General features: G+C 51.5%; 1 protein-coding gene across 1 annotated transcript; it reads left to right on the top strand.

Moving 5' to 3' along the window:
- Window positions 1-1,510: 1,510 nt before the first annotated feature.
- Window positions 1,511-9,628, top strand: Pgc (progastricsin). The gene is made up of 9 exons (XM_008823143.1): window positions 1,511-1,569; window positions 3,059-3,218; window positions 3,578-3,695; window positions 4,593-4,711; window positions 5,139-5,338; window positions 7,271-7,390; window positions 7,832-7,976; window positions 8,704-8,802; window positions 9,438-9,628. Exons 1-9 carry the CDS (start codon window positions 1,511-1,513, stop codon window positions 9,588-9,590), a joined length of 1,173 nt encoding a protein of 390 aa, XP_008821365.1. The 3' UTR covers window positions 9,591-9,628.
- Window positions 9,629-18,417: the final 8,789 nt, after the last annotated feature.

Here is an 18,417-nt window from a genome sequence, read left to right as displayed (position 1 = left end):
GCATGTGACACACACACACATGCAAAATAAATAAAAATGTAATAACATTCTTTTTAAAACGTGAAGTAGCAATTAGGAAAGACATCTGACATTAGCCTCTGGCCTCCATGTGCACCTGCACAGGCAAATGCCTGCACAGTGCATATACATGTACACACATGAATATGCCTCACACACACACACACACACACACACACACAAGCACAGTGGGCTGGAATGTATCTCAGTGGTAGAGTGCTTAGCATGTACAGGTCTAAATTCAATCTCAACACCCTATGCTCAAAATAAAGAGGGGCAGGTGGCAGTTGGGGTTTGAGAAGAAACAATGAAGAAAGCATCAAGGGGTGGGTGTGATCCCCTTCTCATACCTGGCTCTGGGCATCTGCCCTTATTTATTTTTATTTTATGTGTATGAGTGTATTGTCTGCATGTATGTAAGTGCACCCATACATACAATGCCCATGGATGCCAGAAGAGGGCATCGGATTCCTCTGGAACCAAAGTTACAGACGGTTGTTAGCTGCCATGTGGGTGCTGGGAACTGAACCCAGGTCCTCTGCAAGAGCAGCCAGTGCCCTTAACCACTGAGCCATCTCTCCAGCCCCATGAGCATCTGTTCCAGTTCATGCAAGAGGCATGGCCAGAGCTGGTATGGCTTCCTTTGTGAGTGTGTCCTGTGTACACACTGAATTAAGACAGGACTTCACCCTGAAAACTTCTGAAGCCACCACAAACCACTCTGACTTCAGTCACCAGTACCCCAGGCCCAGTGTCAGCACTGCCCACACAGCCCCCGTCACCACCATCGGCCTCCTTACCACCAAGATCATAACCATTAGACTGGTTCCTGGCCCCTAATCCCCCAGACACCCTGAACTCCACCTCCCAAGGGCTTAAGGGGTGCTGGACCTCCAAGTGAGGTAGTTGTAGCTAAACCAGCAGTTTTCATAAACTTTGTCCCCAAGGGGAAACTGGCAAAACCTGGAGACATTTTGGTGGTTACAACTGGGGGACTGTTCCTGGCCTCTAGTAGGCTACTCGATACCCTATGGTCTACAAAGTAGTACCCACAACAATGAATTACTACCAAATGTCACTGGTGCTTGGGTTGAGGAACCCTGCCATTGGGTCTCACGCCCCTCCCTTGGGCCCCCAAATGGCTACATCGAATCTCTGGTTCCTGGAGATGTAATCTTTGCCACTCCGTCTTGAGGCCACTTTGTTCCCTCTTATCGCTTGTCATTACTGGCCTTCTCTGCTTGAATTAAAGAATCAATAAGATGAAAAGTGTCATGGCCACGTTCCAGAAGGAAAAACACACAGAAACTATTGATACGCAGAATCCAAGGGACACTCTGGCTTGGGGGTCATGCTTGCCTAGGCCTGGGAGGCAGCGATTAGGCTAGTTCTTGGGGGTATAAAAGGAAGGAGTACAGCTCAGGTCTTCACTACGCCGCAACAATCGAACTTGAAGTGGCTTTTCCTCTGCGACCAGCTGCAAACCAGCATCATGAAGTGGATGGTGGTAGCCTTGCTCTGCCTCCCTCTGTTGGAGGCAGCCCTGCTCAGGTGAGACTGGGCACCAGCTGTTGGTTCAGGGAGACTTAGGTGAGAGTTTGGAGCCCTGCAAGGGGCAACCGGGGCAGGGCATTGGCCACTTTCCTCTATGGAATTGTTGCTGGAAGGGAAGACAGCCAAAGCTAGTGTTGCTTAGGAGTCAGAGATGGAGATGACACAGCCCTGCCTTCAGGTTCCGGGAGATGTAGTCTTTGCCACTCCATCTCGAGGCCACTTTGTGGCCTTCTAGTCAAAGGGAAACTTACAGTCCTGAAATATAGAAAGGCAGAATACTGCCCCAAGCAGCCCAATTATTGGGTGCAGTTTCTTCCAAACAAAGGAACTGTCCTTTCTAGAAATTTCCCACCGGCCCTCAATCTACCAGCAGATACAAAAATCATGTTAGCAAGAACAGGAGGACATGGAAATCTCTAGATGCTGAGGTGTGACAGGAAGCTCATGGTGGTACATACAGCAGGGCTTACAGGCACATCAGGAGGGCACCCAGCCTGCCACGTTGCCTGCCCTGCTGTTAGGGGGACAGCCAGCCTATCGGCATCCATGTGGTCAATCAGTGGCAGATTGAAAACTTCTGGAAAGAAAATTGTATACATACTCCTCATGACTTTTCTTTCTTGACATTATTCTCTCAATATCGTCCAACAACTATTGATGAAGTATTGAGATTGTACTAGATATTAGTAGTAATCTAGAGATAACTTAAAGTATGTGGGTGGGATGCACATGGGTTACAGATAATACATGTGGGCTTACACATACACATACTTTGGTACCTGGGAATTTATTTTTTTTACTTTTAAATTAAGATCCCCATTTTATTCTTTATTTTTCATTTACTTATTTGTACTGTGTAGGTGTGTGTGTATCGCAACACACATGGAGGTCAGAGGACAAATTTCAGGAGGTAGTTCTTTCTTTCAACTATGTGGGCTGAAGGGCTCGAATTCAGGGTCATCAGTCTTGGTGGCAAGTGCCTTTACCCACTGAGCCATCTTGCCAGGCTGGTTACCCAGTCACTTAGGTGAAGATCTGGCTCCTGTCAAAAACTTCTGTTGTGCAAACTTGGTAGAAGCGATGGGGATAGCTCATGGGAAGGGTTCAACAGAGAATTTCTGGAGAGTATAGTGTTCTAAGGAGATGGGGATTAAGATGGAGAAAGAAGAAAAAGAAACAAGAATTCTGGGTCCTGGAGCAAGGCCCCCGCTGGGGTAAGGGCAGGTGTTGGGGAAGTTGACTGTTTTCTGAATCTTGGAGCAAGCATTGAGGGGGATTTTGAGAGCTGGAGGAAACAAGGAGAAAAGGGCAGAGGGAGAGAGAGAGGAGAAATAGAAACAGATGGGGAGACAGAAAAAGACACAAGCAACAGACATGTATGGGACAGAGTGGCAGAGATGGAGGTATAGAATTGGAGCAGGACGAGGCAGGGGTGTTGGGAAGAGGAAGGAGGCAGGGTCCTGGCCTGACACGCAGCCTTCTGCAGGGTCCCCCTGAAGAGGATGAAGACTGTCCGTGAGACCATGAAGGAAAAAGGCAAGCTCAAGGAGTTCTTGAAGAACCACAAGTACGACCCTGGCCAGAAGTACCACTTTGGCAACCTCGGTGACTTCAGTGTGCTCTATGAGCCCATAGCCTACATGGACGTAAGTCCTATCATCCCCAGGGTGTCTGTGTCCCTGCTGCCAAAGCTGATGGCTCCCTGCCCGCCCACCCTGGGGCTCACTCCCTCTTCCAAGTCTGCTGTGGATGACTGCTCAGGCAGAGAATGGAGAAGAGCCCCCATTGATATCACAGTTGTGCCCACAAGAGAGCGTTATGGCTGCCCTGGGGAAGCATAGATTGGCCTCTGTGGGTTTAGGCAGGTGTAGAGGGGAAGACTTTGGGCTGCTGTTGGTGGTGTGGGCTGGAGGGCAGCAGTTGGATCCTTTACTGCTTACATGTGGAGAAGCTGAGCCCCTGGATCCCTCAGAACTGAACAAACTACCCTCTGACTCTCTCCCAGGCTGCCTACTTTGGAGAGATAAGCATTGGAACTCCACCCCAGAACTTCCTGGTCCTTTTTGACACTGGCTCCTCCAACCTGTGGGTGCCTTCTGTCTACTGCAAGAGTGAAGCCTGCAGTAAGTGCTGGATGAACGGGAAGGGGACTGAGATGCCCCCTGGGGATGCTGGGAGCGACTCATTCCTGGAGAGGGTCAAGGAATTGTGTGGACATGTGGCATATGCAAGCCAAAGGAAAGATGACCCTGCAGCTGAGTAGCCTTCCCTACTAAGCAATATGTACCCCTTTATTTGTGCCAGCACAACTCATCCCCTCTGTTTTTGGTCATCCCACCTGTCCTGACTACTGGGGCAAAGCCATTCCTTTTCTTGTGGGTAATCTCCACTCTAGTCCACGCTGGTCAGTTCGACCTTTCTATTCCATGTCACTACTTACGATGTTCTCATCCAGTGTGCCTAAAGGACAGGATGGAACAATGCTGCGTGTGGTCCTGTCTTGCAGTAGTTTGGACAACAGGTGGTATTTAGCTTCCTGACAAAGCCTTGGGGCTTCAGTCCTAACATCTCTGGTCTAAGGGATCTCTCTTTGGCTATATAGCCTATGCTACCTCAAGATCTTGGTATGATCAGCTTCTTGATGGGTGCAGGCTGAGGGATAAAGGGATGCCTATAGATCCATTCACTCCTTTGCTGGATGAGTTTTCACTCCGTAGTCTATGTGCCAGGGTTCTTCTGAGCCATAGAGGTAGAATCTAAGTAACCTTGCCCCCAGAAAGGCCAGAGTCCCAAGACGGTCCCTATAAGTCAGGGGGGCTTTTAGGGGCACAATTGGCCAGCTTTTATGGGCCTTTGATGCTGGGAGTTTGGCTGGCCACCCCATGACTTGGTGGCTTAGGTAGGGGATGCTGGAACTCCAGGCTGAGTGAGAGACTGAGGAGGGATGACTCACCCCAGATAGGAGAGGGGGAAGCCCTCAACTCACAAGCCTGACCTCTATATCCTGCCTTACCCTGCAGTCACACATACCCGCTTTAAACCCAGCAAGTCTTCCACCTACTACACCGAAGGGCAGACCTTCTCCCTGCAGTATGGCACCGGCAGCCTCACCGGCTTCTTCGGTTATGATACTCTGACCGTGAGTGAAGCACTCCCACTCCTGGGTGAGGGATGGGAGGAGGATTGGCGGCTTTACACTGAGCCCCTGAAATCTGATGGAAAAGCTATGCTCTGGAACGTGGGACAAGAAGTCAGCACAATAGGGCTTTGTCCATTCCCAGTACTGACACTTACCGAGGCTCGTCCTATGTCAGGAGCTGGGGACACCACGAGGAACCTGTTGGATGTGGCCTTAGCTCTTCAGAGATGGGGGCTGCAGGGAGAGACAAGGCACCACAGTGTTGCTACTTGGAAGAGAAGGTGGCTCCTGTCAGAGTTAGCAAAAAGTGTATGTGTGGGGGGTGACGTGAGGAAAGATGAACAGAGAGGCCTCTGAGGAGAGGGGCCTGGGGAAGCTAGGTACAGTCTGATCTGTCACCACCCCTCTGTTTTATCCTCCACTCCAGGTCCAAGGCATCAAGGTCTACAATCAGGAGTTTGGCCTGAGTAAGACGGAACCTGGTAGCATCTTTGTCTATGCTCAATTCGATGGCATCATGGGCCTGGCCTACCCTGGTCTGTCTGCAGGAGGCGCCACCACTGTTCTGCAGGGCATGCTGCAGGAGGGTGCCCTCTCCCAGCCCCTCTTTGGTGTCTACCTCGGCAGGTGAGCGGCTTTCAATTCTCTCCTTTTGTCACTCAAGTGAGGTTCAACGGTTTGAGGGTTGTAGACTCAGCCACACCTGTTCCAGAGCTTTCCTTCCCAGACTCCTGAATTTTGTCTCCCACCCTCACCTCTGCATCTGTTTCCTGTCCACTCCATTTTCCAAATATTATTATTATTATTATTATTATTATTTTGGTCTTTTTGAGACAGGGTCTCCCTGTAGCCCCCCTGGCCTGTAACTCACTATATAGACCAGGCTGGCCTCAAACTCACAGAGATCCACCTGCCTCTGTGCTGCCTCCCAAGTGCTGGGATTAAATGCGTGTGCTACCACGCCCAACTTATTTATTATTTTTATTTTATGTGTATGCATGTATTGCCTGCATGTAGGTAAGTGCACCTACTGCAAGAACAGTCAGTGTTCTTAACCACTGAGCCATCTCTCTAGCCCCAACTCCATTTTTTCGTTGTTGCTGTTTGTTTGATTAATTTTGTTTTTTGAGACAGGGTCTAATTATGTAGCGCTGGCTAGCCTGGAATTCACTATATAGACCAGGGTGGCCTTGAACCCACAGAGATCCGCCTGCCTCTGCCTCCCAAGTACTGGGATTAAAAGCGAGCACTACCAAGCCTGGCCTCACTCCATTTTTAAAAAACATTTTTTTGGCCAGGCATGATGGCACGCGCTTTTAATCCCAGCACTCGGGAGGCAGAGGCAGGCGGATCTCTGTGAGTTTGAGGCCAGCCTGGTCTCTATAGCGGATCCAGGACAGCTGGGGCTACAGGGAGACCCTGTCACAGAATGACAAAAAAAAAAAAAAAAAAAAAAAAAAAAAAACCAAAACAAACCCATTTATTTGTATTGGTGGGGTGAGGTGGCAAGCACATCCCTCAGCCCACTTGTGGAGGTCAGAGGGCAACTCGCAGGAGTCAGTTCTCGCCTTCCACCATGAGGGTCCTGGGGATCAAACTTGGGTCAGCAGGCTTGGCAGCAAGCACCATTACCTGTTGAGCCATCTCACCAACCCATCCAGTTTTTTGTGTTCCTTGGCCAAGACAGTCTCCCTGTTTTCTGCTAAACTCTGAGAGTTTCAACTCTCACTCTAGCATTTCCTGGGTGAGCCTTCTGTGCTGGGCCCCAGTGAAGTCCTACTCTGACCCTAGTTTTCCATCCCATATCTCTTCTATATAGTAATCTCTCCTTTGATCTACTGTTTCGACTGGTCTTGGAGTCTTTTGGTCTAGGCCCAGAACTGACTCTTACACCACTTGTTACCTTTCCAACAAACATAAGCAGGCACTGTCTTTCCATGTGGTTTAATCACGTGAATCTCACTTCAGGCACCTTCACTCCATTACCAACGTTGTGGATTTGCTTTTGGCTCCTGTTTCCAACTACTCTCCTTACCCCCTATAGGAGCTCCACCCAGTCCTGTACTCTGTATTCAGGCTCTCAGCCAGGAAGGCTACTGGAACAGCATGGAAAGTCTTTCCCTCTCCTTTGCCAAAGCCCTCCTCCTCTCTCATTTCAATAGAAAAGTAACAAGTTGGGCTTGGGCAGGGATCCCGGTGATACGGTGATAGGTTTCACCAGTGGTTGAAGTAAAAAGAGCAGAAGACAGTGTAGCAGTGGACTGGGGGTCCGCAAAGTAGCAGGTCCTCCAAAGGCAGGGCTCTGGGGGGCAGCATCATTTCAAGAGGCCCAAAGAGGGATGCCATCTAAGGGAAACACTCCATCCTCAAGGAGCCCCCAGTCTGGGGAGACACAGCCTGTCCTCAGGGAGCCCTCAGTCTGAGTGAGACATGACCCGTCCTCAGAGAGCTCCAGTTTGGAGCCAGAGAAGAAGCTGTTTCTCTCTGAAGGTAACTACTCAACACAGAAATCCCTTCACTGTTCACTCCCTGACTTACCCTTCCTTTGGTCTCCTACAGCCAACAGGGATCTAATGGTGGACAGATCGTCTTCGGCGGTGTGGATGAAAACCTATACTCTGGGGAGGTCACCTGGGTCCCTGTCACTCAGGAGCTCTACTGGCAGATTAACATTGAGGAGTAAGTCTGTGGTGGGGTCTTGAAGACGTGGCCTTCTTTGGGCTCAAGACACCATATACCATACATATATACAGAGACTGTTGGTGGGGGGTGCGAGGGTAAGGACCCCTGAGACATACCCTCCCCCAAACTCACAACTGACCTCTGCAGGAGCATCAAAGCCCAGACTAGAGAAGAGGGGTTGGGGCCACATAGTGAGGGGCAGAAAATGGAATCTCAAACTTGAGGTAGTCCAACACCACACATTAGCAACCGAGTGTGTTCCAAAGTCATTACAATGTATCAGTGGCTCTGGCTTTCAGTGTTTTTAGAATCTTCCTTGAAAACTCAGAAGTAGATTCAGTGGCTATTCAGGTGATCTCGGGTAGACGCTGGGATGGCAGGAGACACCTTGTCTCTGTACTGGGGGAAGCTCACTCTGACGGTCTCCACACCATTCAGCGTCCTCATTGGCGACAAGACCTCTGGCTGGTGCTCCCAGGGCTGCCAAGGCATTGTGGACACAGGCACCTCTCTGCTCACTGTGCCTTCACAGTACCTGAATAACTTTCTGCAGAGCATTGAGGCCCAGGAAGAATTTGGAGAGGTGAGCTTGGTGGGAGGAGGTCCCCCTTCCTCAGGGAAGGCCAGGCGGTGCTTATGGTTTCTTGTTGGGAACACAACTGATTTCTTCACCTTCCCTCAAGACACTGGGGGGCAGGAGCCCAGGTAGAGTAGCCTAGAAGCTGGAGCTGAGGGAATGTGGAGAGGTTATTATAGACAGGAATTTCTTTTGAGCTGTAGTCACCCAGGGTTACAGAGTAAACACCTTCTGGGTTCTGAGGTTAAAGCAAAATAACTGGAGGATGGAGCCAAGCAAGAGAATGACGTGGGCCAGCCCTCTAAGCCATACTTCTCTCACATCCGCAGGACCACATTCCCCTGCTCCCCTCTGTCCTGAGTCCAGCAAAGGGTTTGACTAATGAACCCATTTCCACTAACTTTGGAGGGACCCATGGTTACACGTTCCACAGATCTGTGTGTTAAAGGATACTTACAAACAAAGGGCAGAGAGGGGAGAAATTCAAGCAGGAGGAAAGCGTTGAAGTAGGAGACTCCTCAGGTCTCCCCAAATGCTTCCCCCTGTATGCCAATCTTCCTGTGGAAGGCTGAGGCTATCAAAGTAAAATTTCCCTTGGAGTTGTGCCCTCCATTCCAAATCAGACTGAGGACAGGGTATACCCTGGCATAGGGTATAGGATGCTGAGGTGGCAGGTGTGGTGCGTACTCTCTGGAGGGAGATGTGGCAACCTGGACCCTGTTTCTCTCTGCAGTATTTTGTGAGCTGTGACAGCATCAGTAGCCTGCCCACTTTCAACTTTGTTCTTAACGGTGTGCAGTTCCCTCTGAAGCCTTCTTCCTACATCATCCAGGTAAGACCCTGTGGGCGGAGCCACCGGGATTGGGAGGGGAGCTAGAGACTCAACTTCCATGCCCTGTGCCATTCTGCAATCCATTGAGGCTCTGACTGCAATTTTCCCCATATTGGAAGAGTACTGCCCATTATCCATAATTATCAGTTGCTTGATTAGAGACAAGCACTGGGCTTTTTGTTGAGCCCTTACTAGAGTCAGCCATGTGCAAAGTATTTTGTCTATGTTGTCCCATTTATTGTCACAGCATTTGGTGAGGGAGACACTCATTTCTCCTTACAAATGAAAAGAGAGGCTCTGTGGGGTTAAGTGACTGATCCAAGGCGACACAGAGAATGAAAGTGAAGCTAATGTTTGAATTCAAGTTGGTCAGGCTTTAAGGCTTAACTACCAGGCTGACCTGCTAAAGATCAGTAGCAAGGCAGAGGGGATGGTCTGTGGGATGAGCAGCCCCCCACTTAAAGAGGGCCCAAATTCACATTATTGGGGAAATCCTTCCAAGAAGCCCATGATTTGGGGGCACAGCTATCCTGGTGAGCCCTCTGAGCAGTCTTTGAATCACGCAAGGCTCAGGACTTGAGCATGCCCAGGCTACACGTGAACAAGTGAGTGATTTCTGTCTCTCTGCTGAACAGGGGGATGGCTACTGCATGGTGGGCCTTGAGAGCACCCTTCTGACCTCTCAGAGTGGCCAGCCCATCTGGATCCTTGGAGATGTCTTCCTTAGGTCTTACTACGCCATCTTTGACATAGGCAACAACAGGGTGGGCTTTGCCACCGCCGTCTAGACTTGTCACGTGGACACCCCTGTGCCCTTCTTCCTCTCAACCTTCCAGCTTATGAGTAGTTCCCTCTGTCCTTCCTCTCCGCAATCAACCCTCCTTTTCTGTACCCTAGACTTTCTCTAATAATAGTCATCTACATTAACCAGCCTGTTGTTCTTTGGGGGGGAGGCTGGGGATGTTGTGGCATATCAGGCACTCTTAGGTCTCAGGGAATTGTGAGAGTGAGAGTCAGGGCAAGTTTCACTCTGACTGACCTCAGTGGCCACAAGGTTTCCCAGTGGGTCACTGAGATTTTAAGAGAAGCAGAGCCTGAGGCCAGGCTTGGGGATGGGCCACTACTTCTTAGAACTTGGACTTTATTCACAGTTTCCTCTGAAGTGGGAGACAGTGGTAATAGCCAGAGAGGGGGAGGAGCTCTATGTGATGGACAAAGAGGAAATGGTCTGTTGTCCCACTTCCCCAAACTCCCCCACTGATGTCAGGACTACAGGTATGTTGTGTCTGAAGGGCTGGTACAAACCAGAACTAAAGGATTGTCTACTCATCTGTTAATCCATTTTGAGTAAAATCTTCTGAAGGATGCTGGTGCCTGTGTGCATTTGTAACAATGGTGGATCCTTGAGGAAGCAGGAGGCTGCTGGATAAAATATTTCCCGAAAGGCTTCAGAAGGGCTTTTTTACCCAACCTCCTGTCTCAGGCCTTGTATTTGAAGAAGGGCAGGCCCTCAGCCATAGTGGAGAGCAGTAGCTATTCGAGTTACATGGAAATCAACTTGACTTGCTGTAACAAGCTCAGCAAGAGGTCTGTCTTTCTAGACATCATTCTTGTCCCTCTATAGAAGCTTCCTAGAAAACCACCAGAAACTTGGTGCAACATGATGTGGGGAGGAGGAAGAGGAGAAAAAGGAGGAGGGGGAGAAGATAGGGTAACAAGGAAGAGGAATGGCGGGGAGGAAGCAGGAGAAGGTAGGGTAAAGAAAGAGGAGGGAAGGAAAGCAAGACAGGATGGCCTAGCATCCTTAGCTTCTGTCAGGAGGAAGGGATGTGAAAAGAGACTGGGAAAACTCTGCCTAGTAATAGGTGATGGTGATGGATACCTTCCACATAAACAGAGAACTGATACCAGGGTCAGCAGAGCAGGCGCCACATTTCACCAGGGCGGTTCCAACCTTGCCTCTTATACTCAGGGGCAGGGATAAAAAGGCAAGATCCAGGTCATGCACCCCATGATAGAAAGAGAAGAATATGGGAATGCGAGAGAAAAAGGAGTCTTTTACTCAAGAGTTTGGTTGACTCTTACCAGCTGAAAATAAAAAATTTCAGCACAATTAACATTTGCTGTGAAGAATGCTGACATAGACAATATTTCCCAATATTTCTTTCTTTCTTTTCTTTTCTTTGGTCTTTTAGAAACAGGGTTTCCCTGTAGTCCCAGCTGGCCTGAAATTCACTATATATAGATCAGGCTGGCCTCAATCTCCTAGAGATCCACCTGCCTCTGCCCCCTGAGTGCCGGAATTAAAGGCATGTGTCACAATGCTCGGCGGAGACAATATTTCTTTAAGAATGATAAAATAACAACCTTACTTCTCTCCCAGACATTTTCTGGGAATCTCACAAACAAGACTATTTTGATTACACTGAAGATATCCTAACTTCTGCATGATCTAGAATTTTACCCTATGAATTATGATACCATTAAGCATGCCTTAGGAACCATTTTGTGATCTCATTTAAGTTTCTTAGCAACCCTTTGACAATAACTTCAGAACTCATCAAAATCATACATACATACATACATATATATTATATGTATGTATATTATAGGAAAGAAATGAAATGTTGACTATCCTTTGAGGTCCACACCCAAGTTCTCAGGTGGGCCTACTCTATCCCTGAGGGCCTCTCTTTCTCTGAACTCCTGTGCTTAAATATGTATTTAAAAATATCTTTTTGCTAGTTGTGGGGGCACATGTCTTTAATCCCAGCACTCCAGAGGCAGGTAGATTTCTGAGTTCGAGGCCAGCCTAGTCTATATAGCAAGTTCCAGGTCAGCCAGGACCACATAGTAAGACCCTGAATTTTTTTTGGTCTTTTTGAGACAGGGTCTCCCTGTAGCCCCAGCTGTCCTGGAACTCACTATGTAGACCAGGCTGGCCTTGAACTCACAGAGATCTGCCTGCCTCTGCCTCCCGAGTGCTGGGATTAAAGGCGTGCGCCACCGCCCGGCTGACCTGACTTAAAAAATATATATATTTTCAATAAACTCTGCTTCATACTGGCTCGTCCTGAAATTGCTTTTATTTTTTTGCAAAAAAATCAAGAATCCAATTTTACCAAAGCACATGTCAGGGTGTTGCCAGCAATTCTGGTTCTGGGCCACCTTTGACACAAACCAGGAGAGAAACTGAGGTTTACCACGTAGCTGTTTCTATGACAGCAGTACACCATCTCGGACCCTATTATCTTTCCCTCGTTTCTGGAAAAAACAGCCCTTCCTTTTGGACCAGACAGGGCACAATATAAAACTGTAGTGGGCCCTAGCTCCAGACATCAGCGACTGAAAAAATAAAGAAAATCTGAACAGGGCAGAAATGGGTCAAAGGTTCTAAGCCAAAGGTCTTCTACTGGACCTCAGCCAAGAGAATGCGACTGCAAATCCCGGCGTGCCCCGCGTGGCTGCAGCTAGGAAAACTACGTTTCCCAGAGGGTATCGCGGTAATACTACGCGGGCGGGGGGTTGAACAGGGCGGTCCGAGAGGGGGGTGGTGGGGGTGGTTCGGGTGCTGCCCTCTGCCGGGCGCAGCGGGAAGTGGGCGCGGAGTGACAGCCGGAGCTCGGGCGCCCGGCGCGGGGCTAGGTGACAGCGGAGGCGGCGGCTGCGGGCGGGACGCAGGGAACGGCGACGGCGCCGACGGCGGTGGGACGGGCGGACGGGGCGGGCCTCGCTCGCTGGTGGCGCGTAGCCCGAGGAGCCCGAGAACGGGCGGCGGGAGAAGCTCGCGGGCCGGGCACCCGAACTTAGGACAAGTTGCCGGAATCGCTGGGCGCCGGCGGCGGACAGATTGACCTTCAGAGCGAGGTGAGCGGGGCTACTGGGCAGGGGATGCACGCCGGGGCTGGGGATCCTGCTCTCTAGCTCTGCAGCTCCCATCCTGTGGGTGCTGGAGACAGGTGGGTGGGTGGGGGGTGAGGACTGGAGCGGGACCCGATGCACCGTGTCGCCATCCGCCCGAGCCCCGGGTGCCCGGCGCGTGGCCCGGCGGTGCCGCGCGCTATCCGGGGAGCCCCTTGGGCCCCTCCCTTCTGGCCGGGCCGGGGGCGGCTGCTCTAGGACCTTATGTAACCGGGGCGGGAGGGGCCGGGGCGGGTACGGGGCCTTCCCGGCCCGGGAAATTGAACGCAGCAAGGGGCGGGAGGCGCGGGAGTGAACTTGCGGGAAGTTTTGACTGACGTCCGGGCCCTTAGTTCGCTCCCCTTCCACCGATGCTGCGGGGGCGGAGGATGCGGGGGAGGGAGTCGGAGGCCCAGGGAGGTGTGCGGGACCAAGGCCGCTGGGGCCAGGCCCAGCCTGGATGGTCCGGGGGAGTGGGAGGGCCGGAGTGGCGCCCCGCCCCGGGGGCTGGGCTGCAGGGGGGCGGGTGGACGTTCCCTCCCTTCCTCCTATGCCTTCCCACCTCCTGGGTCTCCGGGTTGAAGCCACCCCAGCTTTCGACCCCTGATGCCCCTGGCCGGCGTCTCCACTTACATTATCCCACCATCCTAGCGAACCCCAAATCTGGGTCGCACCCTCCGCGCGCTCCCCACTTTCTCTTATCCTGGGCTCCCAGCCGTCTGAGCGCCGAACCCCTCCCCTCCCGCCCAGGTTCCCGATTGGGTCCTGAATCCCAGAAAACACCCGATTCCCCCTGTCCACCCCAGTTCCGCGTCGCCTAACCCCAGGCTAGCCCGCCCCGCCGGGTCAGTGCCCTCGTCTTTCTCCCACTGCAGACTCCGCTCGCCTCTTCCGAGGCACCGGGCGGATGCCACCTGGGTCCCCGCCCCTCGGCCCCCGCCCGGCGCGGGGTTCTGGCTTCACGCACGGCTGCTCGGAGCTGCTCCCGGGCTGCGCGAGCAGGTTCGCACTGCAGCCGCCTGGCGCGCCCCAACCCCGCGCCCCGGGGAGGAAGGGAGGGCGCCCGGGTGGGGCTGGTCTGCGCCAGCGCTGGCTCAGCCCGAGCCCCCGCCCTCCATTCTCCGCCTGTCCCTCTCCGCGGAGCCCTTCCCTAACCTCGGTCGCCTCTAGCCGTCGAGCTCTCTCCTGTTGAGCTGCAGATGGTTCAGCGTGGACAAAACTTGAGCACACAGTTCACTAGCATAGTGTGGGTCCATGACCTCCAACCAGGAGTGAGGGGTTGCTTGATGGAGCAGGGAAGGGGACTAGGCCTCTGGGACATAGCTTCAGCCCCCTGCACCGGCCCTGGCCCAGATTCTGCTGGCCCAGACAGACCTGGCACTTGGGCTGTTGGGGGTGAGGTGGGGGCCAGTCTCCGGTTTCCTCTAGGGCAGCTAGGTGCAAATGCTGGCAGATCAGAATGCTGAGAGGCCTGACATCTTGGTCCTGTCCCTTCCAGCCAGCTTGGTGCCCGAACTGGGAGCCAGCCCTCAAGCCCCGCCCTCGGGCATACCCAGTTTGGAAAGAGATTACCAGTCATAGGAATTGGCCTGCCAGGAGGGGCAGTACAAGAAGGGCTGTTGCATACGTATTCCTGCTTGATAGTCTGAGGGTATGCTTTTACCGTGCCTCAGTCCATCCGTCTGTCTTCCCCCCCACCTCCCCCAGCAACATCCTTGGCATCCTTCTTTCTGCCTGCCTCCTGGCTGTTGGTACAAGAGAGCTGGGAAGCAGAGGATGTAATGAAGTTCAGGTCTTTTGGGGGTGACTCTGTGTTCAGCTCCTCAGGAGGTGATCTTGCTTAGGTTTTACAGGTTTAAAAGGCCTGTTACAGCTGAGTGCTAATTTGTCCTCCACTTGGGAGGTGGGAGCCAAAGGGAGACCCCAGGTCTCTTGGTTCCAGGTCCCATGGAAGGGGTACAGGGAATGAAGGGACACCTGGGGTGAGCATTGAGTCCACAGAGAGCCAACTGTGATTTTGAGGGCTGATGGCCTGGTGACTCACAATCAGAGGTGGGCAGCCAGTGGGCCAGGGCAGGCAAAAGCCCATTCAGGCATGGGTGCTCAGTGCCTACACCCATCCCATCACCAGTAACCCCCCTCCAGCCCATTTCCTGGATGCTGGGAAGTAGGTTGGAAGGGACCCAACCCCTCTGCCTAGCTGCCCTTTGAGGGTCTGGCTTCTGGCCCTGATCCCTCCTGGGCTCTGTTTATGGCTGTAATTGCATCATTAGCCAGGGTTTATAGAGTTACTTAGCACCTGCCCCCACAGGGAGTGGCCCAGCCACCCCCTCCCCCCTGGCTTCTGCCTCTTCCTTTTCAAAGTCAACTTGGTTTCTGCAGGCTGCAGGGGTTTCCCCAACCACAGCTGGCATGAAAGCCAGGCTAGGCCTTTGTCCTGGGGATGAGGCCAGTGGACACTTGGGGCCCAGCTTGGGGCTACCATAGAGCATAGGCCTCCTCTGGTGGGGGGCAGGGAGGGAGTTCAGATTCCTAGAGCTGCCAGAAGTGTCCCTGTCCTGGGGTACAGCCAGCCTTAATTAAGCATGTACCTTGAAGGAATAGAACCCAAGTCACTGAGTAGGCTACTGGGACGATTAAGGGCAGAACAGGGCCAGGGACCTGGTTGAGTACATGGTGTTGCTCTTTGGGTCCAGGTCTGAGTGTAATGGATGCCAGTTTGTGTGTGTGGTTATGAGATTACAGAATCTAGTCCTCTCTGGATGAATGGTGCAGAGGCCCGTCTATGCAGAGGATGAACACAGCACTGTATTAGTAGAATATTTAAGTGCTGTACTGGAATAGGACTGTAATAAAACATAGTCACAAACAGTAGCCACCAGCATTGAATGTGTATTAACTCTTTGAATCAAGGTAGGAATTATTGTTTTCATTATACTGATTCAGAGAAGTTAAACAAATTGATGAAAATCACACAGCCTGGAAGTGAAGGGCTGGAGTTCTAACCCAGGCTCAACTGACTCCCAGGTTCATGTCCTAAATCCCTGAAGACCACTTCGGTGTTTCCCAGAAGTTCTCCTTTAAAAGTTGGGGTTGTGTATGTGGTAGTTTGAGGACTACCTTTACCCTGTTCAGGGTCTCCTGACTTGGAAGTACACTTGTCTCCTGGCCTCTTTTCTGAGCTCTTGACCTAGGTGCCCGTAGGACCTCTGGCCAGAAGAGGAGATAGATTCACACAGAGCCTTGCAGGCCTCTGGAAAGCTCAGCAGGCAGGGCAGGAGCAGCTCTTCCAGGTGCTTGACCTTGGCCATTGGCACCATGTCCATTAAGCCACAGGGCCGCCCGCAGTGAGCAGTTGTTTCATCGGATGTAGAAGAAAGACAGTGACCTTTGATTGAAAAAGTCACAAGGTCATGAGACCCCCACACTGCCTCTGACTGGCTCTGAGGCTCTGCTCAGCCTCAGTTTCCCTCCTTCCGTATTCATCTGTGAGGCCCTCTCTCTTGAAGACTTTCTGCAGGCCTCTGCACCAGGTACTAGGGTATCAGGCTTCAGAGAGGAGTGTGGGTTGTGGAAAACTTGGGGGACTGATGGAGTCAGGCCCTGGTGTCCCTGTTTGTGGAGACATAACCACAGCCACCATGTTTTCAGCACTGTGCTGGGTGCAGCCTTGTCTGGATGAATGTTGATACTGTGGGCCCTGGGACCAGGCTGCCTAACTTGGAGTCCCAGCTCTGCTACTTAGTACCATGTGACCCTGGGAAAGCTGTTTAGCCTCAGTGTGCCTCAGTTTCCATGCCTAAAAAGTGTACACTCTATTACCCCTACCTAAGAGTACGGACCAAGCGTGGTGATGCTGAGTGCACACAGCACTTAGAACAACACATAATCAACTCTTGTAACTTTAATTTTTTTTTTTTGTCTTTCTGAGACAGGGTCTCCCTGTAGCCCTAGTTGGCCTGGAACTCACTATGTAGATCAGGCTGGCTTTGCACTCACAGAGATCTACCTGCCTCTGCCTCCTGAGTGCTGGGACTAAAGGCCTTGTGTCATCATGCGGCTGTAACTTTAATTTTTATATCTCACCTTCAAGTGAGAAAACAGAGGCATAGAGTGCTCCAGGAGAGGAAAAAAGAATTGTGGAAGGGTTGAGGATGTATGTAGTTTGCCTACACACACAAAGTTCTGGGTTCCTTCTTCAGTACCAAATTAATGTGGTGTGGTGGCACACTGCTGTAATCCCAGGAGGTAGGAGAATCTGAAGTTCAAGGTCAACCTCTGCTATAACAGTGAATTTGAGGCTAGCTTGGGATACATGAAAGCCTGTCTCAAAAAGCCAAAAAAGAAGAAAAAAAGGAAGGAAGGAAGGAAGGAAGGAAGGAAGGAAGGAAGGAAGGAAGGAAGGAAGGAAGGAAGGAAGGGAGGGAAGGAAGGAAGCTGAGAGTTCCAAAAGGTGACGCTATGTGTTTGATGCCCTCAAATATCACACTTTCCCAAGAGCTTTGCAGACTTAGTGACCGCAGTCCCCATTACTCTCTAGTGGGGAGAACCCCACCCCCATGCCACCTGGTTCACATTTAATTAGATAGTGCAGTCTTGGCAGAGCTCTAGCATCCCAGCCCTGCCCCTGTATTTCCCTACAGAGCATCTTCCCACCACCCCCAGCTATGACTCTCCCCTCCCCCCACTCTTGCTTTCTTCTTCACTCTGCACCAGAGATACTGATCCCCAAGGCTGCTGTGATAGCACTAGGGCAGAGATAAAAATCCCAGAGATAGGGGAGGCCTGAGACTCATCATCACACCCACAGGAAGTGCTATGGGATGGGATGGGCGGACAGTGGGTGAGATCAGAGGGCAGCTCAGAGAGGCAGGAGCGGAAGGCAGGGTTATCATTGATTTCTGTCCTGTCAGTGCTGAGTATCGAGCCCAGAAGCTTTGTGCATGCTAGACAATGCTGAACCACTGAGCTTCACCCCCATCGAGGTCCTGGCTTATAAGTGCAGGCGGAAGGAGGAGGAGGAATGAGGTCTGGCCTTTCACACACCGTGTCCGCAGTTTTTCTGGGGAACGTTCTACCTTTTTTGGCAATTATGAAAACAATAGCAGCCCCAGAGTAGGATTTGATGTTTGGAGAATAATCTAGAATTCCAACAGACTCCAGTCTAGAAAGCTTGTGGTGCCCAGACTCGTCTCAGCCCAAGTGCTTTCTCCTGGCACACCTTCGTAACAGATCTCTCTCTTAATAAAGCCATACCTTTCAAGGAGGCCAGGGGACCTTTCCGTCTCTCTGCAGTCCTAGCTGGCTATTCTGCCTGTGCGTGTGTTTGTGTGTATGCAGGTGTGTTCATGTTTGAACATGTGTTCGGATATTAGAGGACAATCTTGGTGTCATCCTCAGACCTCTTTTCAGACAGAATTCTCTCATTGGCCCGGAGCTCACCAAGTGGGCTAGATTGGCTGGCCAGTGAATCCCAGGGATCCTCCTGTTTCAGTCTCCCTAGCTCTACAATTACAAGTGTGAGCCATTGTAACCCACATTTTTACATGGGTCTTAGGGATTAAACCCAGGTCGTCATGTTTACAAGCACTTTATTCACGGAACCATCCTCCCAGCCCCATCCCACTTTTGAGGCAAGGTCTCACTCTGTGTAGCCCAGGCTAGCCTCAAAGTTGTGATCCTCCTGCCTCTGCCTCCAGAGTTCTAAGATTATAG

The sequence above is a fragment of the Nannospalax galili genome, unplaced genomic scaffold (genome assembly GCF_000622305.1).
Source record: "Nannospalax galili isolate Female #2095 unplaced genomic scaffold, S.galili_v1.0 scaffold1892, whole genome shotgun sequence".
Classification (NCBI taxonomy): Eukaryota; Metazoa; Chordata; class Mammalia; order Rodentia; family Spalacidae; genus Nannospalax; species Nannospalax galili.
Note: the sequence above shows the minus strand (reverse complement) of the source record. Positions and strands in the feature narration are given on the sequence as shown.